General features: G+C 40.7%; 1 protein-coding gene across 2 annotated transcripts in view; it reads right to left on the reverse strand.

Moving 5' to 3' along the window:
* Positions 1–22,668, reverse strand: part of n4bp1 (nedd4 binding protein 1) — a 35,991-nt gene that overhangs the window by 1,792 nt on the left and 11,531 nt on the right. The window contains exons 2-11 of one of the 2 annotated variants that reach the window (XM_041997243.1): positions 20,864–21,091; positions 20,613–20,780; positions 18,768–19,273; positions 16,387–16,726; positions 15,973–16,329; positions 11,451–11,686; positions 6,792–6,922; positions 2,952–3,048; positions 2,601–2,708; positions 20–121 (exon numbers count right to left, since the gene is read on the reverse strand). In XM_041997243.1, the coding sequence (XP_041853177.1) occupies positions 20–121; positions 2,601–2,708; positions 2,952–3,048; positions 6,792–6,922; positions 11,451–11,686; positions 15,973–16,329; positions 16,387–16,726; positions 18,768–19,273; positions 20,613–20,780; positions 20,864–21,091 (2,273 nt within the window). The remainder of the gene's footprint in view (positions 1–19; positions 122–2,600; positions 2,709–2,951; positions 3,049–6,791; positions 6,923–11,450; positions 11,687–15,972; positions 16,330–16,386; positions 16,727–18,767; positions 19,274–20,612; positions 20,781–20,863; positions 21,092–22,668) is intronic. The other variant, XM_041997244.1, reaches the window with a different exon arrangement.

Consider the following 22,668-nt stretch of genomic DNA (forward strand, 5'->3'; position numbering starts at 1 on the left):
CCACAGTCGGGACACATACCTGCTGTCCCTACGCAGGAAAATGTCCAGGTGAGGCCCGTCTTTCCCCAGCGGGTCATCAGGAATCATGAAGTGATCCTCCACGAAGGTAAACTGAAGCAACCTGAGGGACACGAGGAGACACAGTCACCATCAAACATCCGGTTTTCCATTTTCTCTTCACACAGAGAATCAATACGGCTGCTCGCTAAGGCTACGGTGTTGCTAAGTGACACACAAGTTAACAGTAAAAAAAAAAAAAAAAGAAGCTGAACAAATTAAGTATTAAAATAACATCAGGTCATGTAATAAAAGTGAGTAAATAAATAGGACAAGTACAAACACAACCTGGGTGATAAAGTGATTATTATAGTGCAGACGAAACAGGCTGGTGCAGTTTAGCATGTGCAGAGCGCAGGAAGCGAAGGGGAGGCAGAGTAGGGACAGAGTTCAGCTTTCTGAGAGGATGAAGCTGTCCTTCAGTCTGCTGGTCCTGAACTCGGCAGCCTTCTTCCTGACGGCCGCAGGCTGAAGAGGCTGCGAGCGAGTTGGGTGGGTGGGATCACCAGCAAAGCGGGGGGCCTTGTGGGTTAGACAGGTGTTGCAGATGCTCTGAAGGAAGGGGAGAAAGACACAGATGATCCTCTCAGCTGCTCTCATGGCGCTGGAGGGTTTTGCAGCAGGACGCCGTGCAGGCTCCGCACCACACGGTGATGCAGGAGGTCGAGATGCTGATGGTCGTGCCTCTATAAAAAGGTTCTCAGGATGTGGACCGGGGCTCTGGCTCTTCTCAGCTTGCAGAGGAAGTGGAGTTGTGCTGGGCTTTCTTGGTCAGTGATGCAGTGTTGAGATCTTCTGTGACGTGCACACTCAGAAACTTGGTGGCGCTCACCCTCTCCATAGCAGCACCGCTGATGGTTAGAGGAGCAAGCTGGGTGTGCTCTCTCCTGAAGTCCAACAATCTCCAAAACAATCCACCAGATGGCCAGGTGGCTCACCCCACTCCTGTAGCCCGTCTCATCCCCGTTGCTGATGGGGCCCACCACAGTCGTGTCATCCACACACTTGACAAGAAGTTGAGAGCTGTGTGTAGGTGTGTAATGGCAGCTCAGTGTGGTGAAAAGGAGGGTCCCCAGCACACATCCCTGAGGGGCCCCTGTGCTGGGATGGTGCTGGATGTGTTGCTGCAGATGCCGATTCTATCACAATTTCTCAAATCTTAGCAGAATTCAGCTGCTTTGAGAGTTAACTTTAAATTCATTAACTTTAAATAATTTCATGACAATGCTGTCATATGAACACAGAAGCTGATGGAGGTGAAGCGTTAATCCTTTTGTCAGAAGTTGTGAAAAAGAGACATTTTGCTGTGAAAACATTAAGATTTAGATGCTGATTAAAACGATTTGATCATTCTAAAATAAAATGATCGCTCTTAATATTACAATAAACAAAACGAAGACCCAGCTGGTCAGAAGCAGAGTTAATTCACAGAGAGTAAACGTCTAATTAACGCTCATTTTTACAGGTTCTCAATCTTTTCCTGAAAAACATTCCTCAAAAAGTTAATATGTAAATAATATATGTAAATATTTTCAGAATTTTCCAGGAAATTAAATGAAAAACAAAAACAAACTTTATTAACTACAGAAGGGAAACTATTATAACATTAAAATAATAAAAAAAAAGTTGTTTATCTATATTAATATTAAAAAATAACCATAATATTAAGACATAAATGTATTATTTATGTAATCTGATAAAATAAAATCCCTATAAGAAATAAAAATGTTTCATAATTTGCTAATAAAAAATGATCACATTTAAAATATTAATGCATAAATATATAATTTGATGAAAAATACAATTACAATAATATTTAACTAATTGATAAAAAAAAATAACGATAAAATAAAAACGTATAATTCATATAATTTAATAACAAATCCCTGTTAAAACTTTAAATATTTGAGTTTTAAGATAAATCAAAAGAAATAAACCAAGTTTCGTTTAATGTTTATATTAATCATAGTTTATAAATAATTCTTGACCAAACATTTTGCCACATTAGGAAAGAAATTTAAATAAATCTGTAAAAACTACTCTTGGATTCAGTTTTGATTAACATTTAGAAGAGAAACAATGGGAAAAACCTGAGAAATTAATTTCAGTGGACTTTTCGATTCTTTGTTCTCCACTTGAACACCAGTCAAACTCGTCCAGTTTCAGCGCATCATCACCAGACCAGCTGGTGTGAGGGGGAATTCAGCGGCAGTTATAACCAGGAAGCAGTCAGTGAGGACGCACCGCGACCAGCAGAGGGCGACAAACACTCAGAAATGCTGAAGTTTTGTCCTCATACACAACCATGTTACAGATGATTAACACACACACATCAGCATCAGTCTGATCTTTGAGCTTCTCGGTCTGCTAGAAATAAACATTTTTTATTTGAGGTGAGTAAAATCTAAAACAAACGCCCAATGCGTTCTCATACTCTGAAAGATTTTTGGTCAAGTTAAAGAAAACAAAGACTTAAATGTTTATCATCTGCCAGCGGCCTGGGTGGACCTCCTGGCGAGAAGACGAACTGAGCTGTGCCTCACCTCTCCTGAATAATCCTGCGCCAGGTGTCGGACGTGTCAACAAAGTCCCTCAGGTTGTCATTGGTTACGATGATCCCGTCTGTCTTCTCTGCCAGGTGAAGCAGGAACCTGTCGGAAGGAAAAACAGAGGGTGTGTTTGGATTTTACATTCAGGGTTTTCCCAGCGTTCAAAGGTCGGAAGCTCATTCTCATCTCGGAAAGGAAAAGGGAGGGCTGAAGTGCTGAGTCAGGATGAGTTGGCATTTTGTAGGATTTTAGCAACAAACTAAACACAAGCAGGATGTTGATGTTTGCGTAGGAGGAGAAGAGCCACCTGCAGGACGACTGAAACCGGCAGGAGACGGAGCATACCTGTCGTCATGCGAGGAAATCCTCTGACCACAGACTTCCCTGGAGGGGGTGAAGGAGAGCAGCCGCAGGTCTTCCAGCTGGTTTAGAAAATGTTGTTCTGTAAAAGAAAAGAAAAACAGCTACAGTGATTACTACTACTACTACTACTACTACTACTACTATTACTACTGAAGTTTTCAGTCCCCCCCCCTCACTTCTTCACTGCTGAGAAAACAGGAAGGAGGGCAGCGGCTTGTTAAAACTTTATCAGCCGGCCTCAGCTGCGAGTCTGTAGGGCTTCACAGGTTAACCAGCCCAGACAAGGTCTCTCGCTTACGCTTGAGCAAAGATGACCAACCCTCCAGTAATCTTTGTTCTTTTCTCATATTCCCGGGTCAATTCCCGGGAAAAATTAATTGTCTGACAGTATCAGAAGTAAAAAAGATAAAAAAGGAAATCCCAATAAACATAGTTTATATCTCATTATTATATAACATTATTATAACAACATTAATGTACTAACCTTTTCTAGTCATATTTAGTGTAATGCTGTTTTTACCTCTTCCACATCGTGGTTCAAGGAGAACAATTCACTTGTTTTTCATGCGAAAACTTGTGTAAAAGTACATTTGAAGGATAGTTTGACATGACATTGATTTCTTGCATTTTGATTTAAAATTCTGAGCAGATGTAATCTTTGTATTGAGTTGGGCCCAACTGTCTCTGTGAAGGTAGATGTATACTTTGGGATGAAGGTCTCTGTATTTCATCATTTTTGTCTGTGAATGTCTTGCTTGAGGAACATTTATAGTGGTTTCCCTCATTTGGTTCATAATCAAATCACCAGACTCAGAACTGGCCTCGAGATAATGAAAATGTCTAGAAGGACTCAAAGACCCCCGAGTGCACACATTTGTTTTTAACTTTAAAAAAACTTTCAAACTTTGACCTGCAACATTAACGGGAAGGTTAAAGCATTTACTGGTGATAATGTGATGGGGGATGCACCGGTACCACATCTAATGGATCATCCTGCAGACGGCCTCTAAAGCTGGAAAACTATCAGAATATTCAACAATAAGGAGGATAAAGTAGTTTGTGATGGATTATGTTCACAGCTGTGACAAATCACCTAAATGCCCAAAATCAGCTTCTCTCATTGAGATGATGGCCCATTTATTAACGCAGCACGAGTCATAACTGTGCGGTTTGCGTGTTAAATTAACACACTGATTCCAGATTAATCTCACCGCACTGGTATTGAACACTTTCATTAATACCCAGAATACTACGCATGTAGTATCAGACCAATACCGGTATCAGTATATCGCTGAATATGGTTTTAAACATAACTATGAAAGTCTGGCAGGACAATAGAACACAGCGGCCCTTCCTCACACCTACAGGGGGAACTACAGATTTTCCTCCGGGCACCATGAATACGGCTCTAACCTGTAGGACCGTATAGGGATTTCCACTTTCTGTCACTTAGAGGAAAAAAATACTTCGATGTGATCTTTGCTGTCAGCTTTCTGTTTCTTGTGGAAAGGTGAAGAGTGTTTTCTAGCTGTGATGAAGGAAATCCTTCATTCACTCCTTGAGAGGGGAACAAAGACCAGATGAAGCCACCTGGACACAGATACGGAGACCGGCTAGTAGCATCGCAGCCTGTAAATAATGAAGACCGAAACAAGTCCCACTTATTCATGTAAATACATGAATGAATATTGGGAAACTCTAGTGTTATAGATGTGAGGTTTCCACAGGTTGGGCCACATGAGCAACCTAAAGATGCTCATTCTAAAAGACTTACTGGGCCGTAAACTGTTATTTTTTACATTTATATATATTATTTGCTAAGCTGTCTGGTCTATCCCTTGTCTTAGCAGCCTTTTTTATGCCTGAATAATTCACAGGTCCACATTAAGTGGCTTAAATAAAAATAAAAATGAGTGAAAACGTGTGAAAAAGCAGGAAAAGTCCAAATAAAGATTTTCAGAAAGTCCAGAAAACTGTTACTTAAGAGCATCTTAAAAGATTACAAGAAAGTCTGACAGCTTCGAAAAGAAATATGAAGAAATGAGGGTGGAACGGAAAATTACACAATAGTGTATTTTCTGAGCGTTGTTTGGTAATCTTACTTTGAAGAACTGGTTTAAACGCTGTGTTTCTGCCTTTTTCTGTAATAATCTCGTCACTTATCATGTTACTCCCCGACAGCTTGAAGGAAGTGAACGGGACTCAGGAATGAAGTTGTTTCACTCTCATCTGAAACCCTTCAGTTCGAACAAACCCGCAGGGAGCTTCCAGGTTTTACGTTGTTCACACTTGGAGGGTCACGAAGTCCAATTTAAAATTTCTGTTTCTACAGTGTCGATCGAACAGCTGTTTAATCACGAAATCCAGTTTTAGTTTGTGGTTCATGTGACAGCTAACAATGAACAAAACTCCATCCATCCATCCGTCAGTCCATCCGTCCGTCAGTCCAGCCATCCATCCATCCGTCCACCCATCAGTCCGTCAGTCCATCCGTCCGTCAGTCCATCCATCAGTCCGTCAGTCCATCCGTCCGTCAGTCCATCCATCAGTCCGTCAGTCCATCCGTCCGTCAGTCCATCCATCAGTCCGTCGGTCCATCCACCCATCCATTCATCCATCCATCGGTCAGTCCATCCATCCATCAGTCCATCCGTCCACCCATCCGTCCGTCAGTCCATCCATCCATCCATCCATCAGTCCATCCGTCCGTCAGTCCATCCATCCGTCCACCCATCCGTCCGTCAGTCCATCCATCCATCTATTCATCCGTCCACCCATCAGTCCGTCAGTCCATCCATCCACCCATCCGTCCGTCAGTCCATCCATCCATCCATTCATCCGTCCACCCATCAGTCCGTCAGTCCATCCATCCACCCATCCGTCCGTCAGTCCATCCATCCATCTATTCATCCGTCCACCCATCAGTCCGTCAGTCCATCCATCCACCCATCCGTCCGTCAGTCCATCCATCCATCCATTCATCCGTCCACCCATCAGTCCGTCAGTCCATCCATCCACCCATCCGTCCGTCGGTCCATCCATCCATCCATCCATCCATCCGTCCGTCCATCAGTCCATCCATCCGTCAGTCCATCCATCCATCCATCCATCCATCCCCTGCTCATATAGGATCCTGTGAAATCTGTTTCATTTTTTCCCAATTTCCATATTTTCCAGTTTTTGCCAGAATTTTCTGTTTTATTATGAGACCTAATTTTTTTCCAAGTGAATGTGTCTAATCCTGTGATCCGTCTACAAAAGTTCAACAGTTAACAGAAAAAAATCCTAAATATCTTCTATTTTTTTCTATTTTAAGACATTCAGGCTCATATAAACCTGCAAACTGAGTTAGTCCTGAGCTTCGTCTTCGCTGCACAAGGGAATAAAAAGAATTTACACTGATTGAAACAACGGTGTTAAGATGGCAAAACACAAACGTAGAACATTTACGGCTGAAAGCTGCCAGATTTTAGGAGCACCATACCAGTCGGGAGTTAGTTTGGGTATTTATGATATCCTCCAAAGATTCTAATCAAATGAAGCAAAAATAAATAAATAAATAAATAAAAATAAAAAGTGCTGCTGATGATGAGAAAGACACGAAGACAGAAGTAGGAGCTGCACAACATGAGCAGGAATTATTAAATGTAAGGCTTAATATGCTGCTTGTCTCTTTTCTGCTGTTGTCTCAATTTAAAAACATCAGAAGAAATTAATCTGGGGTTTGTTAAGTGTTAAAGATTCATCACCACTTCACACACGATGTGTACGTTCGAGTTATTTTACAGTCGTAAGCCAGTGTTCAGATCTGAGGACTCGTACCTGTTGTGAATCGGTCTCTCTTCTGACGCCACTGAGGGACAAACACTGTGATCTCCCTGTGGCCCCGCCTCCAGAACGTCTCCACCGCCAGTGCGATGCCGCGACAGGAGAAGAAGCGATGATGGCCATGACTGGAGAGGTGAGGAAGACAAAAGGCAGTCAAGAGGAGGAACAGAGGAGAACGTTTATATAAAGAACAGAAGATGTCAGTGTGAAGAGGTCAGACACTCAGACGCCGGCGAAGCGGCAGGACGGTATTTATGACCGCAGGAATGAAACAAGCCTGCATCACATTCTGTACGTAGAGACTTAAAATGTTCCCACCACGTAAAACTGAACAACATTTCTGTCTGTAGACATGGAAACAGGTTATGATGTAAACTTCACTCCCATTTAGTCTCAAACCAAATATATTTACAATTTAGTTGTAATAACCAAGCTACAGTCTGACTTTTACATTATTACGCTTATATAGTTAATAATACCCCCCCACAAGTCAAATGAATTATAGTTTATTATTAACAAATCATCATTTTATCATTTATAACGTATATATAAAATGAATAATTATGTATAATCATAAATATATTTTACAACAGTAATAATGATTCATTGCTATTATTAGCATTAATTGTTTCAGTTATTTATTCTGATTATCTTCAATTTGTTTATTATATTAATATCACTCCTTATTATTCAGAGATTAATATTGTTTTTCGTTCCATTAATTTATGTAATCAGGAATAGATTTATGTATACTGTGATATATTATCATCGTTATCATTAATTACATGCTGTAATGTACATGTACATACATACCTATTTTGTTGGTATTATAAGTGTATTGTGTTTATTGTTTGCAATTTGTTTATTCTAATATATCATTAATAATTTCCCTCAGGTTATTAATAAAGTATCTTTACTTAAATTAAATTGAATTAATTACATAAAGTTATATGAAAATAATGTATGATTATGTATATGTATTTAATGTTTATTTGTTTAAAATGATTTTATAAATATTTATCCTTAATTGTTTTTCCCAATTTATTTATTAGTTATTAGCTGTTTATTATGATAATATTCTTCATCTTCTTATTATTGTGTTGTTTCACTCTGAGGCCGTTATTCATCCGAAAATGAAAGAAGAGAAACGTAATTGCAGGAAAGCTCAGCAACATGCGACCAACTAACAGAAGCTGAGAACTTCTAAAGTATAAGCAACTAAAAACAGGATCAATCACAAACCTGACGCAACCTTTAGTGGAACACAACAACAAAAATAGCATCAAACCAGCCCCGGGCATCGGCTGACGTGAGCGATGTGCGTGGTGGTGGCACCACATGCGGCCAGGAGGGCAGAAAACCACAGCAGCAGCTCCAGAAGCTCCTCGCTGAGCAGGAAGTGTGTGCTGCTGCAGATTCACTCCACAGACCCAAACACATCATCAGCTAATGATGTTAAGGAAATGTTTAAATCTAGATCGGCTAACCTGGGGTTGGACTTTCATCCTTTTCAAGCCACCAGGACACAGGTATCAGTGTCGAGCTAAAACTAGCTTAAAAGCTCTAAAATTCAAATAAGTAAAAGCTGCATCTGTTTCTTCTTGTCGTATGCATCTGCTCTGGTTATTTCCCCGTGTGCTATCATGTTCAGAAATCTGGCCTCATGTGACCCCGTGGTAAAGCAGACGCACAGCAAACAGCCTGGGCGGATGAGTGTTTACTACATGTTGACGCAGAACAGCAGCTACATGTGAACGCGGACACGTCCTAGATTACAGCCTCTCAGAGTCATGAACACGACTAGAAAAGACCAGAAGGGTCAACGGAAGATTTCCTACAAAATTTCTGACGAGACGACCACCGAGACTCGAGTGTCTGACCTGAATTCATCTTTTGATGGTGATACTGATCTGTAATCACAGGGGAAAAAGTACAGATCTGTTTCACTTGCTGTCCTGATTACACATGTAGCACATGTAACTGAACACACACACACACACACACACACACACACACACACACACACACACACACACACACACACACACACCAGAACACGATCAATTTTAGCTTCAGGTGAAAATGCAAACACAAGGGAAGTTCCAGCGGCTGTTGAAAGAGAAAGTGATGAATGACTCCACAGCGGGAAGGGATGATGTAATCACTAAAATCTCTGTGGAACTGTAACCTGATGAGGGAAAATATCTCTAACTTTACACCATGTAAAACCCTCTTCAGGATCAGGGACACGTCCTCATCTGTAAACATACAGAAGCATGAAAAACACCTGATCCAGTTTTTGACTTTTTCACTCATTTTTAGTCCAGTCCTTGTTCGTGACCATTTTCAGAAGAACGCAACGCTGATCCATAAATCACTGAAGCATAAAAAGGCTCCAAACTCAAGGATGAACCAGTTATGTGTCGACACATAATAGTCAAACAATTTAAAATTCATCATTGTTCCAGAATTTCCAAAGATCCGACAGCTCAGCAGACAGAAAATGAGATTTTAGCAGCAACAAGGTGACAAACAGCCGGTAGCTGGAAACTTGGCTTATGTCAGCATGGAGGCAGAAACCGGACACGTGGAGGACAAAAGAAGAAGAATCAGGACTAAAAAAACACACTACACTATTCTACACTAGATGAACAGGATCTTAACTCCAGCAAAGACCTGAACCAGGACCTGAGAGATGCATCTAGACCTTCAGCTGATTCTTCTAATGTTGGCCGAAGCCTCATCAGAAATGGTCTCCATAGAAACGTGGCTGTCAAGAAGCCATTCTTAAGGATGTCACATGACACAAGAACTAGACTGAAGATCAGTGGAAACAGGTCTGGTGGATCCTCCCCAGATCCCAGACCTAAACTGAAGCAGTGTGGGATCATCTGGACAGAACAGAACAAAAAGCAGAAAAAGAAGCGCTTTTGGAAAGAATTTCTCCTGAAGACTGAAAGAAATGGCAGAAAGCGTGTAAGCAGGTTCAGACTGGGATGAAGAATAAAGCTGCTCAGACTAAAAATTCACTTTCAAGCTTCTTAGAATTGCACCAACTAAGTTTCTGCCTGAATTCATATTGACGTTTGCACATATTTTAATAAACATCTGCGCAATTTTCCTGTTTTCCCGGCAATATATAAGGAAATGAGAATGAAGTCATGAGTTGTGCACAAAATTACACTTACTGGGAATATTTTTCTTAAATTATGGCTGTTCTGGACATTTTAATTAAAAAATAAATAAATAAATAAATAAAATAAATTAACATATTTGGAGCTCTTCAGTATACAATAACCAGGGATGGGTATTTTAAAAAATAAAATATTTAAGGAAAATAAATACTTTTCAGACAATTGTGTCCGAGGTATTAAATATGCATTCATTAGAAAAAAAAAGGATAAAAAAATAAATGACTTGATCAAATAATTTGCTCATCCTGAGTCAGCGCGCACAGGCTGTTCCGGTACAGTTCTGGTAAAAACGGAGGGCTGGAGGAAGAAACTAGAATATAAAAGGAAGTGGTTGCACAAGAGAAGTCAGGATAAAGTCATCCTGGATGAAAATGATGACGAACCAGAAGATAAAGAAGGAAACAACCAGATGAACTCCTTCCTTCTTTTAGGTCATTGTTTGACATATTCTAAGTCCTTCTTGTATAATTTTTTAATAAAAGAGAAACTAAGAAAATAATTTTTTTTACAAGAAAAGGCCTTATTCTCAGAAACACCTCTGTACTACACACCCACGCTACAATATCACGCTGCCACGGCAATGGCAGACTCATGGAGAGTCATGCATAAAGGTAATGAGTAACAACATTATGTGAATGCGTAGGCAAAGTTTTGGTGCACCTACACAACCAAGAGTTGTAGCTGAAACCTACGCATTATACCAGATGGTTTGTATGGTGCACACGTGTGACTTGTATGTGTGTGTGTGTGACTTGAAATCATGATGATAATGATGGGAAGGGTGGTGGCTTTACAAGTTAAAGAAAAACACGCTGTGTACGACAGGTGTGGGAAATGACACCATGAGAACGCACACTCACACCCGTTTCCTTCAACAATCCTGTGTTACGGTCACAAAACACCTTTCAGATTTTACCTGCTGATTTTAAAATGTCAGAGGAACTGAGAAGCTTAAATCCTTCCAGTCAGGGCCTCCAAAAGCTGCCGGTAAACTCAAACCAGTTAAAACATCACACATACAGGAAAGACGAAGAAAAGGTCATCCCAGTTTGCAGTAAACTGCACCTGCTGCAAAACGATGGATGAAAATGTTCAATATTCCAACTTTCCATGAATCCAGACCAGCAGAATGGCAGCCTGGAGTCCTGAAAGGCACCAAGTCAACTCTGATCTGGTGAAAAGAGACTTTATCTGTTGTAACAACATGATCACAGGAGGTATTTTTTTTCTGTTTATGTTCCTCTGTAAAAACCTTTCCTTCAGGTTTGTGTGCAGCTCGCAACACAACCGCTGGTCGCTTCAACATGTCAGAAGTTGTGGGATCATGTTGCACCGTTTTTAAGAGCAAATTTGTTGATATATCCCAGAAAAAGTGTACGTGATTAGTGTTGGTCAATGGTCCTGGCTGCCAGGAACGCTCACACCATGTTTGCTGATGCTTGTGTGTGTGTTAACTCACGCCATCGCCACGTTGCTGCCGTCTATGATGATGTGTCTGAGTTTAGAGTTTCCAGGCTCATTGGGTAGGTTCAATGTGAACGGCGTCCTCAGCGACTGGTGGAAACGAGCTAAACCGGTTACCTGGGGGGCGGTGGGGTCGTTGGTCGGAGGAGTCCGGGCCAGCCCCCCCTGAAAACCCATGTGGCTGATGGTCTGATAGGCAGAGGCTGAGGGTCTGTTGATGGGCTGAGCTGACTGAGGAGGGTGGGAGGACAAAGAGAAACAATGATGTGATACATGTTGTGAATCAAAATGAAACCAGTACAAGCCCTCACTGTGCGTGGGAGCTCCAGAACACACACTGTACTGTCACAATATTTCAAACATGCTGTAGAAAACACAAACAGTACACGAGGCCTGGTCCTCCACAAACTGATAAGAAAACTAATCTTTATCACAAAATTTTATTTCAAAGTAAAACCAATTCTTTTATTCTTGGAGACGAATCAGAGGCCGTAACTCACCGTTCCTTTACTATTATGACAAACCCAATAAACAGACCTTGTTCAAATCCAGTTCTGAGAAACTGAGCCCCTTTAATCAAATGTCCCTTTTCTGACAGGCTGCTCCACCACTGGTTCAGTCTCATTTAAATCCAGTTTTTCATGTTTTAAAAGCCACACCAACACAACTGTTTCCTGGATTCAAGCAAAGAACCAAACTACTGATGGCACCAACCTAAAACTTTGACTTCTCAGAGGTTTAACCCTTAAAACACCACTAGATCGCCAGCGCCCCCGACCACTGAATAAACATTAAATGTAGTGTTTATTCACTAAATGTAGTGTTTATTCAGAGACTATCTGGTAAATCCAGAATGATCCATGATAACAGCATTATTTATCACATTTTCATCATTAAGATCACTATCACTACTATGTTGCTAAGAGACCTCTATTTAGACCTGGAAATGATGATGAAGCTACTTCCCGTCAAACTTTTCACCAATCAGAGAGCTTAGATTGACAGTAATGTCCAATCAGGAGCAGCCAAAGATCAACCAGTAAGCAGAAAGTTCTGTGTGTTGAAAAGAAGAAAAATAATGCTCCTCTATGGCTGGAATAAAGCCAAGAAGATGTTTCTGATGCACGGTGGCGCCACAAAGCAGCTGAGCTGGAGTTGGTTTAGTGAGGATAGCAGGTAAATAGTAGCAGGAATAACTGGAAATGAGGAAAAAGTGGAAATATGGAAATAGTTTCTGTAGTGTGTTTGTTTCAATGCCAATATTTTTTTCTTCTGAAAGCCAAGACTTGAGAGAATGATGTGCAGATGAGAAAAGGTTTGGTCACTGTTGATCTGTATGTTATTTCTACAAAGTTCTGTTAGTAATAAATTCTGCTTTCTTCTTCTGGTCGGCTTTTATGCTGCTATATCTATTCATACATTCATTTTACATTATATTAGCCTCATAATCTGACAGCTGAGAAACATCATGTCTGATGCTGACTGAGGTTTAAAAGGGTTCAGCTTCTACAGCCTGGTTTACATGAAAACAAATAAAAATAAACTAAATTAAACAACAGACAGACCAAAAATAGCAAAAGCCTTTGAGTTTTAAGGGTTGAAGACAGAGCCAGTGTACCATCTACTGTCAATAATACGGAGCCATGAAAACAACTTCAACATCCAGGCAACAGAAAGGCTGTGATGTCATCGTTCTGCTCATTTTCACACCATAATTATCAAGCTCATCAGACCTCCTACATGATGCAGTTTTCCTTTGATCTGGAGTTTTGAAGTTTGGTTCACTGTACATAACCTACCATTGACAGGAGCGCCGCACACTATAAGATTTCTCGTCAGACTTGTGTGTCTACAATGTTTCCCACAGACCAGGTAGCAATCTGTGGTGCCCCCTGGTCATGGTGTTGTGGTGGTCGGTGGAGTCGGTCATCGTGGTGTATGCAAAGTGTGTGCAGCGAGCGGAGTTCAAACACACACTTTCTGAGCTGTCTTATTAAAAATACACCTGTGTGCTTATCTATTGTTCTTCAGAGTCACCTGCTGAGATGATTTTAAAGCTACAAAATAACTAATCTGTTTCCACCTCACCAACCATCTCCATGGTGATAATATCTGTCATAAAACCACCAGACTGGAGGTAAACAGTATTTTAATTTGATAAAGTTTTTTAACTTCATACTGATGAAGAAACTGTGAGAAACTGATGATCTGGATAAAAAGGCTAAAAACATGTTTCTCCTTTTTATCACTGAAGTGTGAGTGTTTGTACAGTAGTGACAAAAGTTGATAAAATACATCATTGGCTGTTTGTTTTACTAGTATTTCTTCACTTTTTTCACATTAAATGATCACTTTAGTTGTAATAATCAGTTCAATATTTCCTAAAATCTAGACATTAAAAAATATCTCATCTGTGCCCCCTTTTCCTGGTCAGTGCTTCTGCCTGGCCCCCCCATCAGAACTTTTCTAGACCCGCCCCTGCATAGCTGAAGTATAAACCCTGTCTACCACCAGCCAGTTACTGTGTTAGAGAAGGTCCGGCCATATGGGGGTAAATATGTGACGGTGTGAATCATGAACCGCTTGTTTCCTTTTTCCCAGCTGAATAATAAACAAACGCAACAAGAGAGACGGTGCTGGCGACAGAACAACTGATCAGCTGATCACGGAACAACAGGAGACGGAGTGGGAGAGAAGGAGGCAGGGCGTAGATACAGAGCGGCCATCTTTATGCAAAACCCTGAGAAACGGTTTTTAAAACAGGTGGGAAAAGTCTTTTCCCCTCTTACTGGGAAAAGTGTGGGTGTTAAAACAACATCATCCTCCATAGGTGTGACGCCCATGAAATTTCCCATCCGTGTTCTTTTTATAGTGAAAACCATGCATAGCCAGCCGGCTGATCTCCATGTCCCGCCATCATAACGGAGAAATGACGGATGTACTGGGCTTGCCAAATGCATTAAAAATGTTATTGAAATTAAATCAGCGCTGCTAATGCGTTATTTTTGACACCCTTCATTTTTTAAATTTAAAAATCGTGTTCTGGGGGTGAAATCTGTGGCGTTTGAAGTTGATTCTGTGGCGCCGCCACACCTTGGTCTGTGTGTGGGAAACCTGGTCTGATCTTTATGAAGCAGTTTGTTACTCTCAGGATGAGAGTCTGTGTAACTTCCCCCTCTCAAAGCAATGAGATTAAAATGAAACAATTCAAACCCCAAGAAATTATATGGGCATGTAACAACATGAAAAACACCCACGTTCTCTTTAGAGCTTCTGCTAATTTCTCCACTTCAAGCAAACCACACAAGATGTATGAAAGCAGAGACTGCTGGTTACAAAGATGTCTCATCACTGTGGGACAGAAACTCTGGAGCTAGCAGCCCAATAGTAGCAAAATAAACCCTTCACAATACCCCAGAGTATGTCTTTTTTTTTTTTTTTTTTTTTTTTTTACTGTTTTCTGGTAAAAAAAAAAAAAAAACATTCTAAAAAAACTGTGCTAATGTGTTCTCCTGTGACTCCATTTTTTTAAATCAATCAAATATACTGGTTGCTTAGAAAAAAGATGAAGGGGTTTTCAGTGTGTCCACTCTTCATACAATATACAAACTTTGTGTCCAAGTCTGGAGCATTACTAGTGTTTCCATCATAGTGAATTTGGGCGTTATACCTTTATTCTCTGTGACTGCGATTGGTCAACAAAGTATAACATAATTAGCCTTTCACTCTGGTACCAGAAAAAGGTCAAATAGCACATTTGGGCCTGTTTTAGTGGTTCCACCTGAACAAAGCTTTATTAAAACATCTATAAAACTGCTCAGGTTCACTTATTAAGCTTCTACTTTTGCATAGTTCCTCATCAGATATTACTTTACTAACTTCTAGATGAAGTAGGCTGCTATCTTATGATTAAAAAGTTATATAAAAAAAATTCTGCTGTGTTCCAGGTGAATTTACTCTGACACAGTAACGCACGTCCTGATTCTGACACATCTGTAGTAATCTCACATGTCTCAGCTTTTGGTAGACACCAGTATTATACATACAAGCCTGGTAGCTGTGAAGATATACCTCATTTATTCTGGGAATGTCATTTTGAACAGGAGGCAGAAAAAACAGGCCATGTAATGAAGAGGTTCAGCGAAAACAAGACAAAACGCTAATCTGTGTCTCCTTTTCTATAAAAACTCAGAATAAATTTGAGAGAGGGGCAAACCACATGCAGTAACAGCTGAAACACACCTCTTCACTGAGGTTTGAAGCTGAACCTGCTGCGTACTGAGCCGAACAAGCCGATCTCTGGACATATTAAAGTTGGTTGAAAAAGAGGTGAAAGATCTGCTTCAGGTGGGTTTTCTGGCATAAAAATCTCGGCTCTGAAACATGTGATAGCAGGATTTAATGCCTAAACAGTTATTTTAGATTAGTGTTGGAAAACACACCCCATCATCACCATCGCTCACACAGCCAAGTGAAAGACATTTTCAGTTGATGGGGGGTTCCTGAGTGATACCTACACTGGGAGTTGAAGCCAAGGAGGAGTTTGTGGCGGGCAGCCACTGAGGCGTGCTGCGCAGTGCTGTCACGCTTTCAACTTTCACTGGACCTCCCAAAGTCTGAGTCCCGCATCGAGACAGGTAGTCCCTTTGGGAGACTCCGCCCCCTCCTCGGGCCAGGTAGTCGGTTCGGGATCCCGACTGTGCCTCAAGGTGCGCCACTGCCATTATCCGGGACGTTCTGCTGTCTATGGTTTTGGTGTCGGTGTGGATGGTGTCGTCATCGTCGTCGATGGTGATAACCTCGTAGTTTCCAGCTCCTCCTTGAGCGCTGGAGCTCCTCTTGATGGTGATGGCCTGAAATGAGTTTGGATACTTCTATAAGCGTGTAAGAAAAAGCTAACATGAAGTGAATGATCAGGATCAGCAGAGTACCTGCTGGGTGCTGGTCTCACTGCTGCTGCACTGCCTCCGGTGTCCCAGTCCATTGCTGCTGCTGCTTCCATGCTGGTTGGGCATAATGTTCTCTTTAGACCTGCCCGAGTCTGCCAGCGTCCTGTTCAGCTCCCGCTCCGTCTCTCTGAAACAAGAGACTGTGGAAGAAGATGATGATGAGGAAGAGGAGTTCCGTCGTCTTTCATTTTCCTCTCCTTTCAACACCTCCTCGCAGCGTTTTGTTTCCTCCACAATTTTCTCCAGGACAAGAAACGTGTCTTCTGTCTGTCCTGTTGTCTTGACGACACGCTCTACCACTTCCTGCTGGTAGCCCATGGTTCTGGGGAGAAAAAAAAAAATCTTACTGGTTTGTGAGGAAGGCAAAATCATGGTTGAGATCGACCTTGCATTGGAAGGAGCAGGAAAGATGGTTTTAAAAATTAATTTTTTAAATCCAAAAGAATTAATAAAAAGAAATGTGAACATTTTAATGAAATTTGTATTATAGCTATCTAAAATTAAACAGTTTATCCTGTGAGGAAAGTTCGAGTGTCAAGAAAGGCGCCCACAAATAAAATGTATTATTATTATTAAAATTAAACAGTTTTAAACAAATGAAATATTTTAACTTAAATTTATATTAACATTATTTTATAATTAAAGACCCATGAAATTATGTTTTCATGTTGTTCCCATGTCCATGTGGCAATTATTTGATGTTAGAGGACATATCTTGTGAAAAATTTGACTAAAATGGCTTTTCTGAGTATTTTAAAATTTAAATCATTGTGAATCAGACAGTTATTGAGATGAGGTCAGAGACAGGGCTGGGGATCGTCACTAATTTCCTGAATCATATCAATTCACAGCAGCTTATTTCGATTTGAATTTGATTAAATTCAATTTCATATTGATTCATTTACAGTTAATTATGCAACACAACCAATTTTTCTTGAATATTAAAGACGTTCTCATAACTTTTTCTTTTTTTTTTAATAAAACAGTGCATTTTCTTGACAATCAAAAATAGTTATCTGGGAGTAATTAGATGTGAGATTTAATTAGATATGATTTGACACATGTACATTTATTTCTGAAGTATCATAATACAGTGTTTCCCCAGATTCAGAGCCAGAAACGCTGTGAATGAATGAATGAATGAATGAATGAATAAATGAATAAAATAAATTAATTAAAATAATAACAAAAAACTCTTAGGACAGAAAACACTTTATAAATCTCCTGATGAAACCGTTTCATTCAGTGGAGTCGCTCTAAATATTCTAAAAGTTCAGATCTCAGATAACGTGTTGATGTTAATAAAACCTACAAAGAATACTGGATCCATTTAAACTTGTAATACGACTCAGAAACCCGGAGCAGGAAAAATCCTCCGTCTGCTCCTCACTGGAGCAAGATGCTTCCATCTTAACCTGCCTGAAAGCATTTAGAAAACTGTCCTATTTTTGTCTGATTTTTAGCTGGTTGACGTGTTTTCTTGCACGTGCACTCTGTCCTCTGACGGAAACCTGTGTGTGCACATGTGTGTGTGTGTGCTGACTGCCGTGGACAGAGAGCAGCTATGACATGCCGTCATGTAAATCAGCATGGACGAAGTGGAAACATGTTCTAGAGGAAACATTAGCTGCTGATGTGAGTGCTGCAGTCTTAGCGTTAGCTGCTAATGTGAGTGCTGCGGTCTTAGCGTTAGCTGCTAATGTGAGCGGTAACACGCTGCAAAAGACTATAGATGAATGTAATCCACACTGGAGAATGAAAACATCTGAACTTGACATCATCTCGACAAGAGAAGCTGATTTTGGATTGAGGTGACACAGGAAACCGGTTGTGTGTGTATATGCGAAGCTCTCGCTGAGCTTTGGTAAGTCACGGGAGAGTAGGGTCACGTTACCGGAAATGAGGACATTTAATAAAAAATAAAAAATAAAAAAAAATCAATAGTAGATTTCCTTAATTTGAATTGATTAAAATCAATGAATCAAAGTGAAAATTCTGGAGGTTTACAGAGTGTTAATTTAACTTTTTAATTTTTGTTTATGGCCTGATACGTCATTAAACTCATACGTTTCTCTGTAATCATTTGTTTTAGTATTGTGGAGACACAACATCCAAAACTAAAGAGCCTTCATCAACTTTTCATTTTCAAAGACAGATTATATTTAGGCTGCTAGAAAACTAAGTAAGGCATCAAATTCTCAGTTTTTTTAATCAATCTGAAAGACTCTCGTCATTATTTGCTGATTATTTTTAGAGATCTCATCTTGCAGATAAGGAAAACAATGAAGAAAGCAACACATTTGTAAACAGTCCACATCAAAAACAGAATTATCTGGAAACTTTCAAACTAATTGATCTGTTACCTGAAGAAATTGACCAAGCAGCGGAGGTTGGTTTCTGGACTGACTGCCTCTCCTTCATCTGAAACGCCCTCATTGGACTCCAGCATGATCGGACCGGCCACCGTGTTAGATTTAGCTGAAGAGGAGGAAGAGGAGGATAGGTTTGAGGAGGGGGCGGGGGTTTTGGACCTGCAGCAGCTGCTACCACCTCGGCCCTCCCTGTCCTTCTGACGCTCCCGCGCCCTGTCAGGTGACTCCTCCCTCCGCTCCAGTGAGTACTGTCTCTTCGTGCCTCGATTCTCGCTCTCAGACGAGCGCCGCTTGTGTGATGGCCGCGTGCCGTTGAGCAGCACGGCCTCGGGACCCAAACCGATCCCGCCTCCTGCTTTACTCCCTCCACTGACAGATGCCGCTGCGCCTCCTTTCTCCTCAAAGCTGGTGTCCAGGATGCGGTTGGACAGCTCCGTCACCGGGGTGCTGCTCTGTGAGCGGTCCTGGTCGACCTCGGCAGTGATGGGATGCAGCGTCTGGTTGAGCCAAACACGAGAAAAGAAACTCAAAATTGTATTTATGTAAATGAGAAACCCTAAAAAGGATCTTAAAATATTAAAACATGTACAGACACTGAAGAGCCTGCAGGCCATCTGAAGGGGGGTAACACCCCATCAGCTGATGCAGGAGTAGCATGACAACATATATAACTACATTACATCTCAGCAATAACTGATTTATCTAATCCTTAACCAATCACAGAGAGGGCTACGATTCTCTGTGTCCACAACTAAACTTTACGCCATGTGGAAAATTACCATTACAACAGTCTGACCAAGGTCAGCATGACTGTCACTGCTCCCTAAAGGTGAGTCGGTTTATGGAAACTTAAGAGAGTTTTTTCTGGAGATGGAAACATGTTTCTACTATTACCTAACTCAGCTAATCTAAGAGTTCTTACATACTTAATTTATCCATTAACCAGCTTTAGGGAGCTATGATGGCTGCACTGGCCTCAGGCGGCTCTCTCCATGGTTGGGTGGAGATCAGATAAATCTGATTAGTTCTTGAGTAGAACTGTGAAATGTGACAAATGCCTTGTATTTTTAAAACTGATTTTTATGTTGAGACTTGTTAGAATTGTAGATTTGATTTGTGCCCATAGTTGCTGTTAGACTGACAAAAAAATGGAGATTTAAGTTACAAAACTTGCTCTAGTTCCATATTTTTTCACCATCAATCGTATGTTAAAAATAATAGTCTCTGGCAAATCCAGAAAAATGTGCTGCAAGGAAAGGCAGAATCTTCTTATTTATGTGCAAACATGTAAAAACTTTCCTACCAACAAAATTGGTGCTTCACAATCTTGGTTACAACTGTCATTGCCATGGAAACAAAGGACTTAAAGGTACAAGGTCTGTATTTGGACAAAAGGTGCAAACATGCAAACAAAAATCTGCATAACACTTATGGACAGGGTCTTAGTTACAGGAGGGAAGAAGCACTCAGACCCAGAGGGCCTCAGCACCAGACTGTCACCAACTTCTGTTTAAATATAAAATCTCTTCAGCACAGCAGGAGGTAAATTCTTTAAACCATGAGAAGTTTATGAGACGAATAAATAATTTCCTACAGATGTGCATATTTTATGGTAACTACTTACACTTAAATTACAGTTTACAGTCACTGTTGTAATCCAGAATGTTTACCTTCATGAGCGAATGAAGCTGGAAGCAAAGCAACGGACCAAGCATCACAAAAGTGTAAAATCTCACAATCCACTAAAAAAAGCTTTCACTCAACTATTGCTGCTCCAAGAGCAGAAGGATTAAAAGATGCTGCTTATATTTAACTGTTAACAAGGTCTGAACCAACCAGAGTGGATGTGCTGGTGGGGGTGTGAACCAGCCCCAGTAACTCCTCCTTCAGGGCACTGGGAAGCAGGAGAAGCTCCATAGTGTATTTATCATCTCTTTCCTCCACGAAGGACTTGAAGGCTCTTTTCACTGATGATTCTCTGTCACTTGGCAGACTTCTCTTCTCCTGGACAGAAAACAGACAGGTTTGACTGGGAAGTACTGCCCTAATAATCCATCTTTACACATATTTATATTGAGTGTCCTTACTTGGAAAAGTGCTACAAACTGCTGAACTCTGCTTTGAGCCATCACTACAGGTTCGGCCCGACCACACAGCCACAGGCGGCCCGGCTCTGGCACCAGAACTTCAGAACTCGTGTCCCATATGAGTCTGTCCAAGAACAGTCCGCGGGTGCCAGCGAAGATGCAGTGCATGTCCACCGGGTAGCGCTCTTCTTTCTGCAGCTCCGGGTCGCACAGCCCTCGAACGTATTCCTGCACAACAAGGAGAACACCCAATGACTCAGTAACTAATTCCTGGCTATGACTGCAGGGTTTCCTGCAGCCTGACAGACATAATGAGACAGAACTAAAAATGGTCCCTCACGCCTCACTGTAAAACCGGAAAGCTGCCACGTGCTGAAACTGAAGGCACTGAATCAGGGAATCTCCTGGCTGTGGCAAATGTTTGGATGAATCAGCTGCAGATGGGCGTGGTAGCTTTCTTACACATCATGTGTCACTTCTTTGGCATTGGTGAAACAAAACACTCAGCACGGACTATTTAAAGTTACTCAAAAATGACACAGAAATAAATAAAAAAAAAAAAGAGCAGCACAAGATCAGACTTTATAGAAAACCTTACAAGGTAAATCCTACTCAGGCGGTTTGGAATAGATTTCGGCTTTTACAGTAATGAAAGGGACAAACAAACATAATTATTACTGAGATTAGTAGTTTAAATATTTATATTTGCAACAATAAATGCCAGTTTACAGTAGTCTAAATTCTAAACAGCTAACTTATAACTATTCATTTAGCCTGTTGACACCTGGTGCAAACACTGGTTACGACTTTCCACTGAGACGGACATATAAGGTAGTTTTTGAGGCTAGCCGTGAATATTTCTGCTCCTCATAACTGAGGAGAGCATCATCTGTTTTCCAACTAGTCCTGGGTGGTTTACCAGTTCCCATGTTTAACTGGATTCAAGTATTCACAAAATAAATGATCAGGCTAAAAATGCTTTAAAAAAAAAAATAAAAGCTTCATGTAAACAAACCAAGACTCTGGTCTGATCACACCAATTCACATCAAAGTTTAATTCCAATAGAAACGGGTGGGTTACAAACAGCCTAAACAATGTTGGGAAAGTGGTGCATCGGGAATCTGTTGTTTACCAACATAAAACTCATTTTTGAATTTGTCATGGTACATCAGGCTCAAAAGTTTAAAAAAAAATAGTTCCTCATAATCTAAATCAGTAGGAAATCAAAGTCTGAAGTGAAAAATAACTTTGAAGACAAGCAGGGCGCATTTATTTGACCAGCATAAAAAATACAGGCAACAAATGAGTGAGCCAGGAACCCGGGTCAAAACTGATTTCATACAGTTCTTAGAGCTGCTCTCCCTAATTTCCATACGCCCACCCTGTTTTACATTACGCCATTAATTTCCAAAACTTCTCTCACTACAAGTCACATGGCATTACAGTGCAAGCATGCAGGTGCTAATCTTTCACTACACAGTACAAGGGGAATGCATATATAGTCCATCCAGTGTATACATGTATTGATTATTAAGCTTGTTGTTAATATCAGACGTTGTTTGTTAATATCATTAACACAACCACAAACATACATTAATTGTGTTTTAACAGAAAAACAGTCGTACAGCAGGGTGATGTAATGACAGTGCTGGGCTTTACCTCATTAGTTTTGATGGATGTTAGCTGTCGTTGGCTGTTTTATCCCTACATGATACTCAAGGTCACTAAGCCAATTAGTGGCCACCTGGATGCTTGGCCCAGGTCAACCGTCCGTTTTATGGCCTACTAGTGAAACATGCGTTAT

Source organism: Melanotaenia boesemani, chromosome 10, assembly GCF_017639745.1.
Source record: "Melanotaenia boesemani isolate fMelBoe1 chromosome 10, fMelBoe1.pri, whole genome shotgun sequence".
NCBI lineage: Eukaryota > Metazoa > Chordata > Actinopteri > Atheriniformes > Melanotaeniidae > Melanotaenia > Melanotaenia boesemani.